The 14,465-nt window shown below is 42.6% G+C and overlaps 1 protein-coding gene across 1 annotated transcript in view; it reads left to right on the top strand.

The window, feature by feature from the left end:
* The window catches only part of MYPN (myopalladin), a 155,784-nt gene that overhangs the window by 105,178 nt on the left and 36,141 nt on the right, over positions 1–14,465 (top strand). The window contains 2 exon segments of the mRNA XM_040436148.1: positions 13,060–13,235; positions 14,019–14,070. Of these exon segments, the coding sequence (XP_040292082.1) occupies positions 13,060–13,235; positions 14,019–14,070 (228 nt within the window).

Raw genomic sequence — 14,465 nt, 5'->3', positions numbered from 1 at the left:
TTGTGAAACATAGAAGATACAGAAACCAAACAAAGCAATATGTTTATCACAGAGCTATTACAAAAAAACATTACACCCATTTGCCCATTGGATGGACAAAGATACATTGTGAAAAGACAGACATAAAAAAAAAACATATTTCCCAGGAATATATATAAATTTCACTAACGATAGTGATTGCAGTGATTGAAGTTGTGACCAGGCCTCATAGTCCACAGGGCTCACAGGCCCTTCCCCTCCATTACCACATTGCCGCAGCGTATACAAGGTCTTGATGCTAGTCAGTGTCAGGATGTTGTGCGAAGTGTCACATGCAATGTCCCGGTCTGGTGTGCAAGCTCTTTTCCAATGGCCGCCTAATGCAACTGTCAGGAACCACAATAAAGAGCATTAGCCATGTGAACCAGCCATAGACTCAGTGACAACCTTTATCCCATTTAGACACACAATCTGCTGCCTGGCAACGATGATTGAGATGTCCACACCTCAGATCAGTTGACACAATGAATGAGCGTTTTGCTTGTTCATCAGGTGATATGCGGCACCTTTACAGGAGCCGATTATTGGGAACGAGCGTTCATTGAAACACTCGTTCCAGATAATTGGCCCAAGCATCGGACCGTGTAAATGAGGCTTTAGGTCCAAGCCAATAAGGAGATTCCTTGAAGTCTAAATACAGCACTGAATATAATTATATTGGAATTTTCTTAATATTTAAAGGGAACGTATCAACATAAAAATGCAATGCAATCTGTAGGTAGCATGTTAAAGAGCAGGAGGATCGGAGTAGATTGATATATAGATTTATGGGAAAGGATTAAATATATAGTATTTTTCACTTTATAAGACATACCTGATGATAAGACACATCTAGGTTTTAGAGAAGGAAAATAAGAATTTTTTTTTTTTCATCAGACCTCCATATCAGATCCTCAGATCAGACCCCCATATCAGACCTCAAATCAGACCCCCATATCAGACCACCATATCAGACCTCAGATCAGACCCCATATCGGATGCTCAGATTAGACCCCTATATCTGACCTCAGATCAGACCTAAAATAAATAAAGTAACTTACTTCTCCTGCTGCGCTGCTACTCTGCAGTCACGCTCCCTGGTCTTCTCTGGGCCCACGCTGCACCGTGACTTGACTGCGTGCATTACGTCCTGACATTGTACGCAGTCAGGACAGTGCAGCGCTTGAAGCACATAACCCACTGCTCCCCGCAACTCCTCCATACTAGCGAGCGCTTCACTAGTATTTGCTTTATAAGACACACTACCATTTGCCCCCCGCTTTTGGGGGGGAAAAGTGTGCCTCAAGCAAAAGATACAGTAAATTGTAATTTATTCATTAAATCTATGCTTAGAAAGAGCAGAGATACTTATCCTGAAATGATTTGTCCTCTCTAGAACATAGCTATAGTATACTATAATCTAGTATGTGCTACAATGTTAAGCTACATTCACACGACCATATGTGTTTTGCAGTCCGCAAATTGCAGATCCACAAAAAAAAATGGATGATGTTCGGTATGGCATCCGTTTTTTTGGCGGATCCATTGTAACAATGCCTATCCTTGTCAGCAAAACGGACAAGAATAGGTAATGTTGTATCTTTCTTGTGGGGCTACGGAACGGACATACGGATGCGAATAGCACACGGTGTGCTGTCTGCATTTTTTGCTAACCCATTGAAATTAATGGGTCCGCATCCTATCCGCAAAAAAACGGAACGGACATGGAAACAAAATACTTTTGTGTGAATGTAGCCTTATACAGAATATATTCTTTTTGATCAAAATTTAGCAATTAGTTCTTATTTAACACTTCTCAGGGGCAGCATGCTGGCTTTAAGACAATCTCTAGTGTTTTTTTCTCCCTTAGTGTTTTTTTTTTTTAATCACAGCATGGTGTAGGTGTGTTTTTTTTTTCCATTTTCCCCATGTCCCACCCACTTTTTGTAAAAGTGGCAAGGTTGCAAATAAATCCTGCAAAAACACCATTAAAACAGCAATTTTTATTTTTTTTATAAAATGAAACCACTGTAATACAGTGTTACAGTGCACTATTAACATGCGTATCTTTGAAAAGTGGCCTCTTGAGGATGTGATGCTTTTTGACAGCTGTACCTACTAATGAATCTTTAGGCTCCAGCCACCGAACATCAGATGACCAGTTATGTTGATAAAAACCCAAAGCCCATCCAAGAAGCTCTCCACATAAGAGGCTTTCTCGCTGAACAGCAAAACAGAGAACACATGCTACTCACGTTATTCTGATTTAGTGACTCCTCTACCTTGCACAGTTTCTAAAAAAGACCCTCCACTCTATGGCTCGCATAAAACTATATTCATTTCTTTATATACGGAATTACATACTGTATTAATAGTCACCAACATACACTGCCTGTCCAAAAAAAAAGTTGCCACCTGGATTTAACTAAGCAAATAGTTATGAGCCTCCTATTGGATAATTACTGCATGGGCTATTATCTTTCAGCTGGCAGCAAGTTATTTAACCCCAACTGGTGCAATGAGTTGCTTCTCATTTCTTAAACAACCATGTCGAAAGACACATCTCGTGGTCGTGGAAAAGATGTTCGTCTGTTTGAGAAGGGTCAAATTATTGGCATGCATCAAGCAGAGAAAACATCTAAGGAGATTGCAGAAACTACTAAAATTGGGTTAAAAACTGTCCAACGCATTATTAAAAACTGGAAGGATAGTGGGGACCCATCGTATTCGAGGAAGAAATGTGGCGGAAAAAAATTCTGAATGATCGTGATCGGCGATCACTTAAACGTTTGGTGAAATCAAATCGAAGAAAGACAACAGTAGAACTGAGGGCTATGTTTAATAGTGAAAGTAAGAGCATTTCCACACGCACAATGCGAAGGGAACTCAAGGGATTGGGACCGAACAGCTGTGTAGCCGTAAGAAAACCGCTAACCAGTGAGGCAAACCAGAAAAAAGGCTTCAATTTGCTAGGGAGCATAAAGATTGGACTCTGGAGCAATGGAAGAAGGTCATGTGGTCTGATGAGTCCAGATTTACCCTATTCCAGAGTGATGGGCGCATCAAGGTAAGAAGAGAGGCAGATGAGGTGATGCACCCATCATGCCTAGTGCCTACTGTACAAGCCTGTGGGGGCAGTGCTATGATCTGGGGTTGCTGCAGTTGGTCAGGTCTAGGTTCAGCAACAGTTTGTGCTCCAAGAATGAGGTCAGCCGACTACCTGAACATACTGAATGACCAGGTTATTCCATCAATGGATTTTTTCTTCCCTGATGGCACGGGCATTTTCCAAGATGACAATGCCAGGATTCATCGGGCTCAAATTGTGAAAGAGTGGTTCAGACCTTAACCCCATTGAGAATCTTTAGGATGTGCTGGAGAAGGCTTTGCGCAGCGGTCAGACTCTACCATCATCAATGCAAGATCTTGGTGAAAAATTAATGCAACACTGGATGGAAATAAATCTTGTGACATTGCAGAAGCTTAACGAAACAATGCCACAGCGAATGCGTGCCGTAATCAAAGCTAAAGGCGGTCCAACGAAATATTAGAGTGTGTGACCTTTTTTTTTTTGGTGGCAACTTCTTTTTTGGACAGGCATTGTATAAGAAAAGGGATTGTCTAATATTATCTGCATCATGTGTAATCACTTTATAATGAAAACCCATGCAATTTTCTAATATACTTTGAATTCTGTTCTTCACCGTTTTTAAATCTTATATTCTTGAACTTAATAGGGACATTTTGTTTACTTCCAAGACAGAAAACCCATATAGACCTATAGGCCCCCTATACAGCCAAATCTGTTGTTTTTGGAGGGGCCAGACAATAATCTGAAGTGTATACGTTAGGCTCCTTTAACACTGGCATTGTGATTTTCAGGTATTGAGATCTGGCAGAGGATCTCAATACCGGAAACAAATGTCCTCACTAGAGATGAGCGAATTTCATATTTTGAAATTCGTTCACGCTTCGTTTGGTGGTAAAAGGTGAATTGCGTTATGGATTCAGTTACACAAACCATAACGCAAATTCTATGGCGGAATGCATAATGGAATGCCTTTAGAGGCATTCCGTTATTCATTCCGTCATAATAGAAGTCTATGGGCTGCAAAACTGATCCATCCCGTTTCTGTTATGCAGGGGAGTCCTCTCCTGATCCTGAGTCCTCTCCTGCATAACGGAAAAGCCATTCCGTCATAGAATTGCGTTATGGTCCGTGGTAACAGAATCCATAATGCAATTCACCTTTTACCACCAAACGAAGTGTGAACGAATTTCATAACATGAAATTCGCTCATCTCTAGTCCTTATGCATTCTGACTGGAAAGAAATCTGTTCTGTATGTATCAGGATGCCTTCAGTTCCGGCTGCATTGTGTTTTGTGACCAGACACAAAACCGCTGCAAGGGCATAAAAAGGCAAAAAAACTGTGGTTTTTAATGCCAGATCTCTCACCCATTGCTTTTAATGTATTTAATGGAGTATACATTATTTTTTTTTTGTTTGATTTCACACAACCGCATCCTAACGAAACGGATGTATACTGATGTGCAAAAATTAAAACGGATGAATTTTATTTCAATATTGAGATCCTGTGGCGGAATAACCTCACAAGTGTGAAAGTAGCCTTACAGCAGTGGCCCATGCCCACTACCACCCTGCTGCCCCCTGGCAGGCAGAGCCATTGGCGCTGACTCACCTTAACCTCTCATCTGAAGTCCAGCGGCCTGGACCCGCCAGTCTTCTCCTCCTCCTTCCAGCTGCAGGGTGACTTCCTGCAGACACCACCTCTTGCAGCCCATAGGGGTGCAAACATTCACCCTCAGGCTCTTAAAGGGCCGGCATGCGCACAGCTTTAATCTTTCCCAGCCGTTGGCTGGTCACCCAAGGATACTTAAGGGCACCTTTCTCCTGGATTGGCCCACCTCCTTCTACCCATCCCCATTGCACGTTTTTGTGGCAAGGGAAGTAGAAAAGTGTAGAAAAGTCAAAATTTTTGTCACTAAACGGGCTCTGGGGGACAAAAATTGCTCACTTTTGTATGTCATAAAAAATACTGTACAAAGGTAGTACATTCCCCCATGGACTTTCCTTGCGCAGCAGGTTTTTCCTTCACGCAGTCTCTTCAAGCTTTCCATGACATGCTAACTCAACATACACTTGGGTTTTAGAAATACACAAATGTATCACATGGCAAGGAACCTTTTTATCATGCATGAATTTAAATTTCTTCTATATTTTACATCAGAATTTTAGGGCATATTCTTTCCTTTGGCTTTTCCTAATACTAACCACAGGAGTGAAGGTTGCAAAGGAGAAGGGGGTTGCTCCTAGTCAAAAATTTGCAGGTGGGCCCAGTCAGTTCCATTTACTCTCCACTGCCTGATACATATTGGTCTAAAGAGAACCTTTCACCACCAAATACAGTGCAGTCTGCAGGCAGCATGTTTATAAGGCAGGATGAGCTCAACAGATATATAGGGGGGGGGGTCCATTATTAAGACCGTGTTTTTAGACCCCTTTAGCTAACAGTGGATCTGCCAAATTTATAAAGAGGCGCCAGTCTCTACATAACTTCAGTGTATCCACCGCCCATGTTCTTCTAATGTAAGACACGCTCCCTTGCTGGCGTAGATTTAGACCTTTTTCTACGGCCTAATACAGAGTGTAGGAAATGATAAATGAGATGGGCCTGCTGGTCCGTCCTTCTTCTCCATCCATGCCACACACCCTTGTTTAGACCTGCACCTCTATTGTGACAGATATATACGCCAAAAGTGCATATATCTGCTTGTAAGTGACCCCCATAGTTTTGTGGACAAAGATTTAGTAAAACTCGTAATTTATCAATTTTTATCTCTGATCTTTTAGAGTCCAGTTGTACACAAGTTGTTTTCAGTGACTGAGAGATACTTTACACATCTGCGTTTTTGCTGGATCCGTCATGAGATCAGCAAAAACGTATCCGGTCAATAATACAACCATCTGCATCCATTCCAATGGATCTGGTTGTATTATCTCCAAAATGAACAAGACGTGTCTGAAAAAACGGATCCAGCTCCATTGACTTACATTGCGTTTCATGACGCTCAGTATCCCATGAAGCACACAAAAACACTGCAGTGGTATTGTGTCCACCATGGGAACGCAACAAACCGGAGTGGAATGCATTCTGATGCACTCCGTTCTGGTTTGTTCAGTTTTGTCCCCATTGACAATGAAGTGGGACAAAACTGAAACACTGTGCTGCAGTTTTGAGAGTCTGTGCCGGATCTCAAAACCGGACAGCACAACGCAGATGTGAAAGTGGTCTAAACCAAAATGTAGGGCTAGCACAGCTGAATATGACGATACCTTTCACTTATCAATCCGTTGCTTCATTCTGGAGAAAAAGAACATATGCAAATTAGCAGTTAAATGCACCAAGGGTGGACCCAAAAAACTCTGTGCACCTTTGCTTCTTCTGCTTCCTCTGCCAGCCCTTCTTACTCCCGATTGATTGACAGGGCAGGGTTCCTGCATAGTGATTTCGTATGACACCATTTATTAGAATCACTTCAAAATCCTGGCATTGAGCGAAAATGGAAAAGGAACCCTGTAAATTGTTTGCATATAGAGATTTGCAGACGATCTCGTTCATCCCTATGAATAGCAATTGTGAGGAATATGGATTAATATTTACTGTCAGCCATGTCCCCAAACCCACCATTTGCTGAAAGGTAGCAGAGGTAGTGAACTCCACAGGAGGGCTCTGCTTTAAAGCCCCAGCCATATGGCAGAGAACTTCTTGCAGGCCACCTTTGTTTACAATTTCACACCCCATTCAGACAGCATGGATCCTGCAGGAAACCCTCCCTGCAGGGGGTCTAAGCCATTCCCCAGTTCAATCAAATCTAGCAGACAGCATGGAACTGGCGATTTATAAGGAATTATTAATCGCCCGGCCATCACAGGCGCAAACCGAATACATATTTGTGTCCCGGTGGCCACGATGAACATGGCCACGGTCTTAGTGTGGTGGTAAGAGGCCAGGGAGGGGAGATATACAGGGAGTGCAGAATTATTAGGCAAGTTGTATTTTTGAGGATTAATTTTATTATTGAACAACAACCATGTTCTCAATGAACCCAAAAAACTCATTAATATCAAAGCTGAATATTTTTGGAAGTAGTTTTTAGTTTGTTTTTATTTTATTTTAGGGGGATATCTGTGTGTGCAGGTGACTATTACTGTGCATAATTATTAGGCAACTTAACAAAAAACAAATATATACCCATTTTAATTACTTATTTTTACCAGTGAAACCAATATAACATCTCAACATTCACAAATATACATTTCTGACATTCAAAAACAAAACAAAAACAAATCAGTGACCAATATAGCCACCTTTCTTTGCAAGGACACTCAAAAGCCTGCCATCCATGGATTCTGTCAGTGTTTTGATCTGTTCACCATCAACATTGCGTGCAGCAGCAACCACAGCCTCCCAGACACTGTTCAGAGAGGTGTACTGTTTTCTCTCCTTGTAAATCTCACATTTGATGATGGACCACAGGTTCTCAATGGGGTTCAGATCAGGTGAACAAGGAGGCCATGTCATTAGATTTTCTTCTTTTATATCCTTTCTTGCCAGCCACGCTGTGGAGTACTTGGACGCGTGTGATGGAGCATTGTCCTGCATGAAAATCATGTTTTTCTTGAAGGATGCAGACTTCTTCCTGTACCACTGCTTGAAGAAGGTGTCTTCCAGAAACTGGCAGTAGGACTGGGAGTTGAGCTTGACTCCATCCTCAACCCGAAAAGGCCCCACAAGCTCATCTTTGATGATACCAGCCCAAACCAGTACTCCACCTCCACCTTGCTGGCGTCTGAGTCGGACTGGAGCTCTCTGCCCTTTACCAATCCAGCCACGGGCCCATCCATCTGGCCCATCAAGACTCACTCTCATTTCATCAGTCCATAAAACCTTAGAAAAATCAGTCTTGAGATATTTCTTGGCCCAGTCTTGACGTTTCAGCTTGTGTGTCTTGTTCAGTGGTGGTCGTCTTTCAGCCTTTCTTACCTTGGCCATGTCTCTGAGTATTGCACACCTTGTGCTTTTGGGCACTCCAGTGATGTTGCAGCTCTGAAATATGGCCAAACTGGTGGCAAGTGGCATCTTGGCAGCTGCACGCTTGACTTTTCTCAGTTCATGGGCAGTTATTTTGCGCCTTGGTTTTTTCCACACGCTTCTTGCGACCCTGTTGACTATTTTGAATGAAACGCTTGATTGTTCGATGATCACGCTTCAGAAGCTTTGCAATTTTAAGAGTGCTGCATCCCTCTGCAAGATATCTCACTATTTTTGACTTTTCTGAGCCTGTCAAGTCCTTCTTTTGACCCATTTTGCCAAAGGAAAGGAAGTTGCCTAATAATTATGCACACCTAATATAGGGTGTTGATGTCATTAGACCACACCCCTTCTCATTACAGAGATGCACATCACCTAATATGCTTAATTGGTAGTAGGCTTGGAGTAAGACAACATGCATAAAGAGGATGATGTGGTCAAAATACTCATTTGCCTAATAATTCTGCACGCAGTGTACATATCTCCCCACAGAAACCCAATAACAGTACCATGCTTGGACTCTAATTGTAGCCGGAACCCAGGTGGATCCATTGGTCCCAGAACCATCTCCCTGTGACCTTCTGGTCTGGAGCTATGAACCCTAAAGGATTTTGTGGGTCATTTACTGCCAGCCCAGAAGAGGGGGAGTGGTTCCTTCCCAGAGCTGGGAGGGACCGGCTACAGGTTAAAAGGCTTGTGCCAGCAAGCGGGCGTGTCTTTTCTCTGAAGGATGATCACATCGTGCCATGTGTTTAGAGGGACCTGAAACCAGCTGACATCACTGCCCTCCATGTGAATACAGCAAAGTACTAATTATAACCCAAAGGAACATTCATCTACCCGGTAACTGACTTGTGCTCTGTGTAATCCTGTTTGTACCATAATACCTGTATTTGTAACCTCAGACCACTGTATATATTCTGTATGTATAGTGTTATATCTAGTGTGCCCTTAAGGTGATTAAATATATAATTTAATCTTGTGCTGTCTTGTATCTCGATCACGAATCCCCACGTCCGTGTTTTGGCCTAGTTATAAGCTACCGCAGGTTGGTTTCTTACCCTATATAATCCCGTTAGCGGACCGGGCTTATCTCAAACGAGAAGCTGGTGGCAGTATACCTGGGCTGATAAAGTGCTGTTTCACTGTGGCAGTGAAAAGGCTCTCTCAGCTTGTTACCTCTCTGTGTCCGCGTGGACAGGAGGTGTCTGTGTAAACTGTACCAAGCTGACCTTACATGCTCCTCCGGGAGGGCGTAACATCATGTCTTGGTAACCAGGGATTATACCGCGTCTCGTGAGCTCGACGTAGTTGACGTCAAGCGGGCACGAGGGGTGGTATCCCTCACAGCAATCATTGCACAATCTTAGAAATCGCACAACAAAATGTCTAGGTCTAGCCCGACCCTTCATAGTCACTGTTTGCCTATTAATACCGCACAAGGACTACAGGCTTCCAAGTAGCAGCTAAACAAACATCAATGATTAAAAGTAATTCTGGTGATGAATGCGCTGCACTGTGTGACAGACTGCTGCATCAACAGTAGACAGGACACAAATAAATCAAACCTTCCTGTAATTAGATGCTAACATGAAAAGCATGAGCGTCTTCAAATAACAAGTCTGAGTGGTTGTGGTTGAGTGTTGTACTGGTCCAACAGAAATCAATGATTCTGGGTTTTATGGTTAGCATTTCATTCCATAGCAGGGGTACTCAAGTAATTTCTGTAAAGGTCCACATACCTGAGTCTGCCGTTGGGTGAAGGTTCAAACCACAAGAAAAAAAAAATGGAAGGAGGGACATGCAACACCTCTAATCCTACCCAATCCCCTTATGGCCCCCAACACAATCAGAATGTCCTCTTAGTACCACCTCACTATAGTGATGCTCTTTAGTGTCCCCCTAAACATTAGTGATGCCTCTTAGTGCCCCCCTTACACAGTATGAAACCCTTTTAGTGCACCCAACACAGTATGATGCCCCTTTAGTGCTTTTCTTCACAGTATAAAACCCCTTTAGTTCCTTCCCACACAGTATGATGCCTCCTTACTTCTCCCCACACAGTATTATACCCCCTTAGCGCCCCCATGCAGTATGTTGTTCCTGATTCCCCCCTCACAGCAGGATGATCCCTTAAGTGCCCCTTCATAGAATGAGAGCCCCCTTAAATGGCTCCCACACAAAGTGATGCCCTCTAAGTTCCCTGCATGCAGTATGATGTCCCCTTAGGTGGCCACCACACTCATAGTAATGCCCCATAGTGAGGCAGTTGAGGGATGGAACTGAGCATGTGCTTCCATCTCAATGAGCAGAACAGAGAAATTAAAAAAGAGCAAACAGCAGGTGGCGCTATGCAAGTAGGTTTCAGTGAATAAGGCCTCATGCACACGACCGTGGTGTGTTCTGCGGTCCGCAAATCACGGATCCGCAAAACACGGATGGCGTCCGTGCGCTTTCTGCAATTTGCGGAACGGCACGGACAGCCTTCAATATAAATGCCTATTCTTGTCCGCAAAGCGGGGCCACAAAACGGAGCAACGGATGCGGACAGCCCCATTGAAGTGAACGGCGGCTCGGATGCAGACCAAAACAACGGCCGTGTGCATGAGGCCTAACTCAGTGGCTATACTGAATTTTTAGTTACATGCAATTACCAAAGTATTCAGATACAGGTGCTGGTTTGAAAAATTCTGATTATTTTTCGTTGGACAACCCCTTTAGTAAGAACCAGTACCTCCCCCTAACAAGCATACTAAGTTCTAAACATTATAAACTGGTATAACCATAAGTAGCAAATCCCTAATATGAATTTAGTCTCAGTAATGCTGCCTGATGCTCTGCCTTTACATGAAAGGTCTCAAAATTACGACTAGCCGCCTGTATTGTGTCAGTGATATATGCATCCTGTATTTTGCTGACAGGTCTACAGGGAAGCTTAGCATTCCTCCTGCAGGGTATTAAGGGAACAGTTGTGTGGTCGCTGTACCTCGTAAATCGTTCTCAGATACAATGGGGTAGATTTATCATTGTGTTGGAAAAATGTCCTAAAAGTATCTGAAAAACAGACGACTATGTGGCTTACAAGTGTGGGCATGTATGTGTAAGATTAGATTGTCGTCGAGGACTGCTATGGAATAGGTTGGCGATATACAGGGAGTGCAGAATTATTAGGCAAGTTGTATTTTTGAGGATTAATTTTATTATTGAACAACAACCATGTTCTCAATGAACCCAAAAAACTCATTAATATCAAAGCTGAATATTTTTGGAAGTAGTTTTTAGTTTGTTTTTAGTTTTAGCTATTTTAGGGGGATATCTGTGTGTGCAGGTGACCATTACTGTGCATAATTATTAGGAAACTTAACAAAAAACAAATATATACCCATTTAAATTATTTATTTTTACCAGTGAAACCAATATAACATCTCAACATTCACAAATATACATTTCTGACATTCGAAAACAAAACAAAAACAAATCAGTGACCAATATAGCCACCTTTCTTTGCAAGGACACTCAAAAGCCTGCCATCCATGGATTCTGTCAGTGTTTTGATCTGTTCACCATCAACATTGCGTGCAGCAGCAACCACAGCCTCCCAGACACTGTTCAGAGAGGTGTACTGTTTTCCCTCCTTGTAAATCTCACATTTGATGATGGACCACAGGTTCTCAATGGGGTTCAGATCAGGTGAACAAGGAGGCCATGTCATTAGATTTTCTTCTTTTATACCCTTTCTTGCCAGCCACGCTGTGGAGTACTTGGACGCGTGTGATGGAGCATTGTCCTGCATGAAAATCATGTTTTTCTTGAAGGATGCAGACTTCTTCCTGTACCACTGCTTGAAGAAGGTGTCTTCCAGAAACTGGCAGTAGGACTGGGAGTTGAGCTTGACTCCATCCTCAACCCGAAAAGGCCCCACAAGCTCATCTTTGATGATACCAGCCCAAACCAGTACTCCACCTCCACCTTGCTGGCGTCTGAGTCGGACTGGAGCTCTCTGCCCTTTACCAATCCAGCCACGGGCCCATCCATCTGGCCCATCAAAACTCACTCTCATTTCATCAGTCCATAAAACCTTAGAAAAATCAGTCTTGAGATATTTCTTGGCCCAGTCTTGACGTTTCAGCTTGTGTGTCTTGTTCAGTGGTGGTCATCTTTCAGCCTTTCTTACCTTGGCCATGTCTCTGAGTATTGCACACCTTGTGCTTTTGGGCACTCCAGTGATGTTGCAGCTCTGAAATATGGCCAAACTGGAGGCAAGTGGCATCTTGGCAGCTGCACGCTTGACTTTTCTCAGTTCATGGGCAGTTATTTTGCGCCTTGGTTTTTCCACACGCTTCTTGCGACCCTGTTGACTATTTTGAATGAAACGCTTGATTGTTCGATGATCACGCTTCAGAAGCTTTGCAATTTTAAGAGTGCTGCATCCCTCTGCAAGATATCTCACTATTTTTGACTTTTCTGAGCCTGTCAAGTCCTTCTTTTGACCCATTTTGCCAAAGGAAAGGAAGTTGCCTAATAATTATGCACACCTAATATAGGGTGTTGATGTCATTAGACCACACCCCTTCTCATTACAGAGATGCACATCACCTAATATGCTTAATTGGTAGTAGGCTTTCGAGCCTATACAGCTTGGAGTAAGACAACATGCATAAAGAGGATGATGTGGTCAAAATACTAATTTGCCTAATAATTCTGCACGCAGTGTATAAGCAATAGAAAGTAAATCAAATGAATACTATTATGCATATCCGCTGGGTCTGAGTATGCTTACTTGTACTGATCTCCACAAATTAGCAAAGGTACTTTATCATCTCAATATATTTCCACTTCTGAGGGGAAAAAAACTGATTTTTTCATATTATTACCATCACTGTTATGTCCAACAAGAATATGAATTGTATGTTTTCATGTTACAGGTGGTACTGTGAAGGAAAAGAACTTGAAAATTCTCCATATATCCAAATCCAGAGAACAGGAGATGTGAACACCTTAGTTATTACGGAAGCTTTTGAAGAAGATACAGGACGTTACTCTTGCTTTGCATCCAATATTTATGGAACAGACTCATCATCTGCAGAGATATATGTAGAAGGTAATGAACCATCTAATGAATCCAGTTATTCCACACACGGATATTACACATGAACTGTGAGGCTACACACATAAGTCTATGGACAGTTCTTAGAATAGGTTAAATATAGACAATGGTGGAACACAGCAGATATGACTCTGATGATTACAAATAGGCAAGGTTGACAGGGAACACTGGCGGTGACGCAGTTCTCTGGATCGTATCACATTTCACTTTCCATGCAGTGTTTGAACAATGGTTAAGTTCTTTAAATAGTTCGTCTCTGTCATTAAGTGTCGCCAAAACCAACAAAATCTCAAATAAGTATGACATGTACATAGACACCAACATTGAAACAATAGAGAATGTTTTATGCTGGGGTGATGCTCTGACGTCTCGTTCAACAGCAACCCTCAGAAAAGTTGCAAGACCAAAAACATTTGTGTGACTTGTCTACAACTTGTTGTTGCAGAAAGGTCGCAGTTGCATACAACTTGTATAGTGGCCTACGATGACATAGTTGCATGTGACTTGCAACCTAAAATCCAACAGTGTTGTATCATTGTGACTAATGTGTCACGGTCAGTCGAATGGCTCAACGCGACCCCATCAACAAGCAGTAGATGCGTTGTCTTGTCACAATGGACATTGCCATCTTCATGTTACACAACACGTCGCCTTAGTGTGATACACAAGGCAGAGCGCAGACTCTGAATATAATGAGAGTAGGTCATTATGACCAAGAAACTTCAAGGATAACATTCTAATATTTTCTAAGATAGTCACTTTCTTTTATCTGGTCAGGTGCGTCCTCATCGGAATCTGAAGGTGAAACCATCAAGACTGACATGGATCAGTACGTATGTGTTGTTCAGAGTCACTTTGTAAAATAGCATTTGCTCTTATGAAGGTTTTCAGATCATATAGAGGTCTAATCTGCACTGCCTTTCTGCAAACTCCATAATTAGGGCACAAACCTGGCTTCAGCCGTAGGGACTGGAAGTCATCTTCTAGTCACGGCCAATGTCTGGAAGTTCTGGGGACACATATCAATATAGAGCATACGTAGTTATACGATTGTGCCTAGAATTTAGACGTATAATCCAGCCCCACCGCCAAACATTCATCAGAACCTCACCACCCATATCCTAACCCTAAAATAGAGCACTTTCAGAAATGCTTCTTTTCACGACCATATGTGTCAGAACTCTGTGACCTCCTGACATGACCTAAACCTCTGTGGGCCATTCC

Source organism: Bufo bufo, chromosome 6, assembly GCF_905171765.1.
Source record: "Bufo bufo chromosome 6, aBufBuf1.1, whole genome shotgun sequence".
NCBI classification, from domain to species: Eukaryota; Metazoa; Chordata; class Amphibia; order Anura; family Bufonidae; genus Bufo; species Bufo bufo.
The sequence above is the reverse complement of the archived record's forward strand: the minus strand, read 5'-3'. Positions and strand labels throughout refer to the sequence as shown.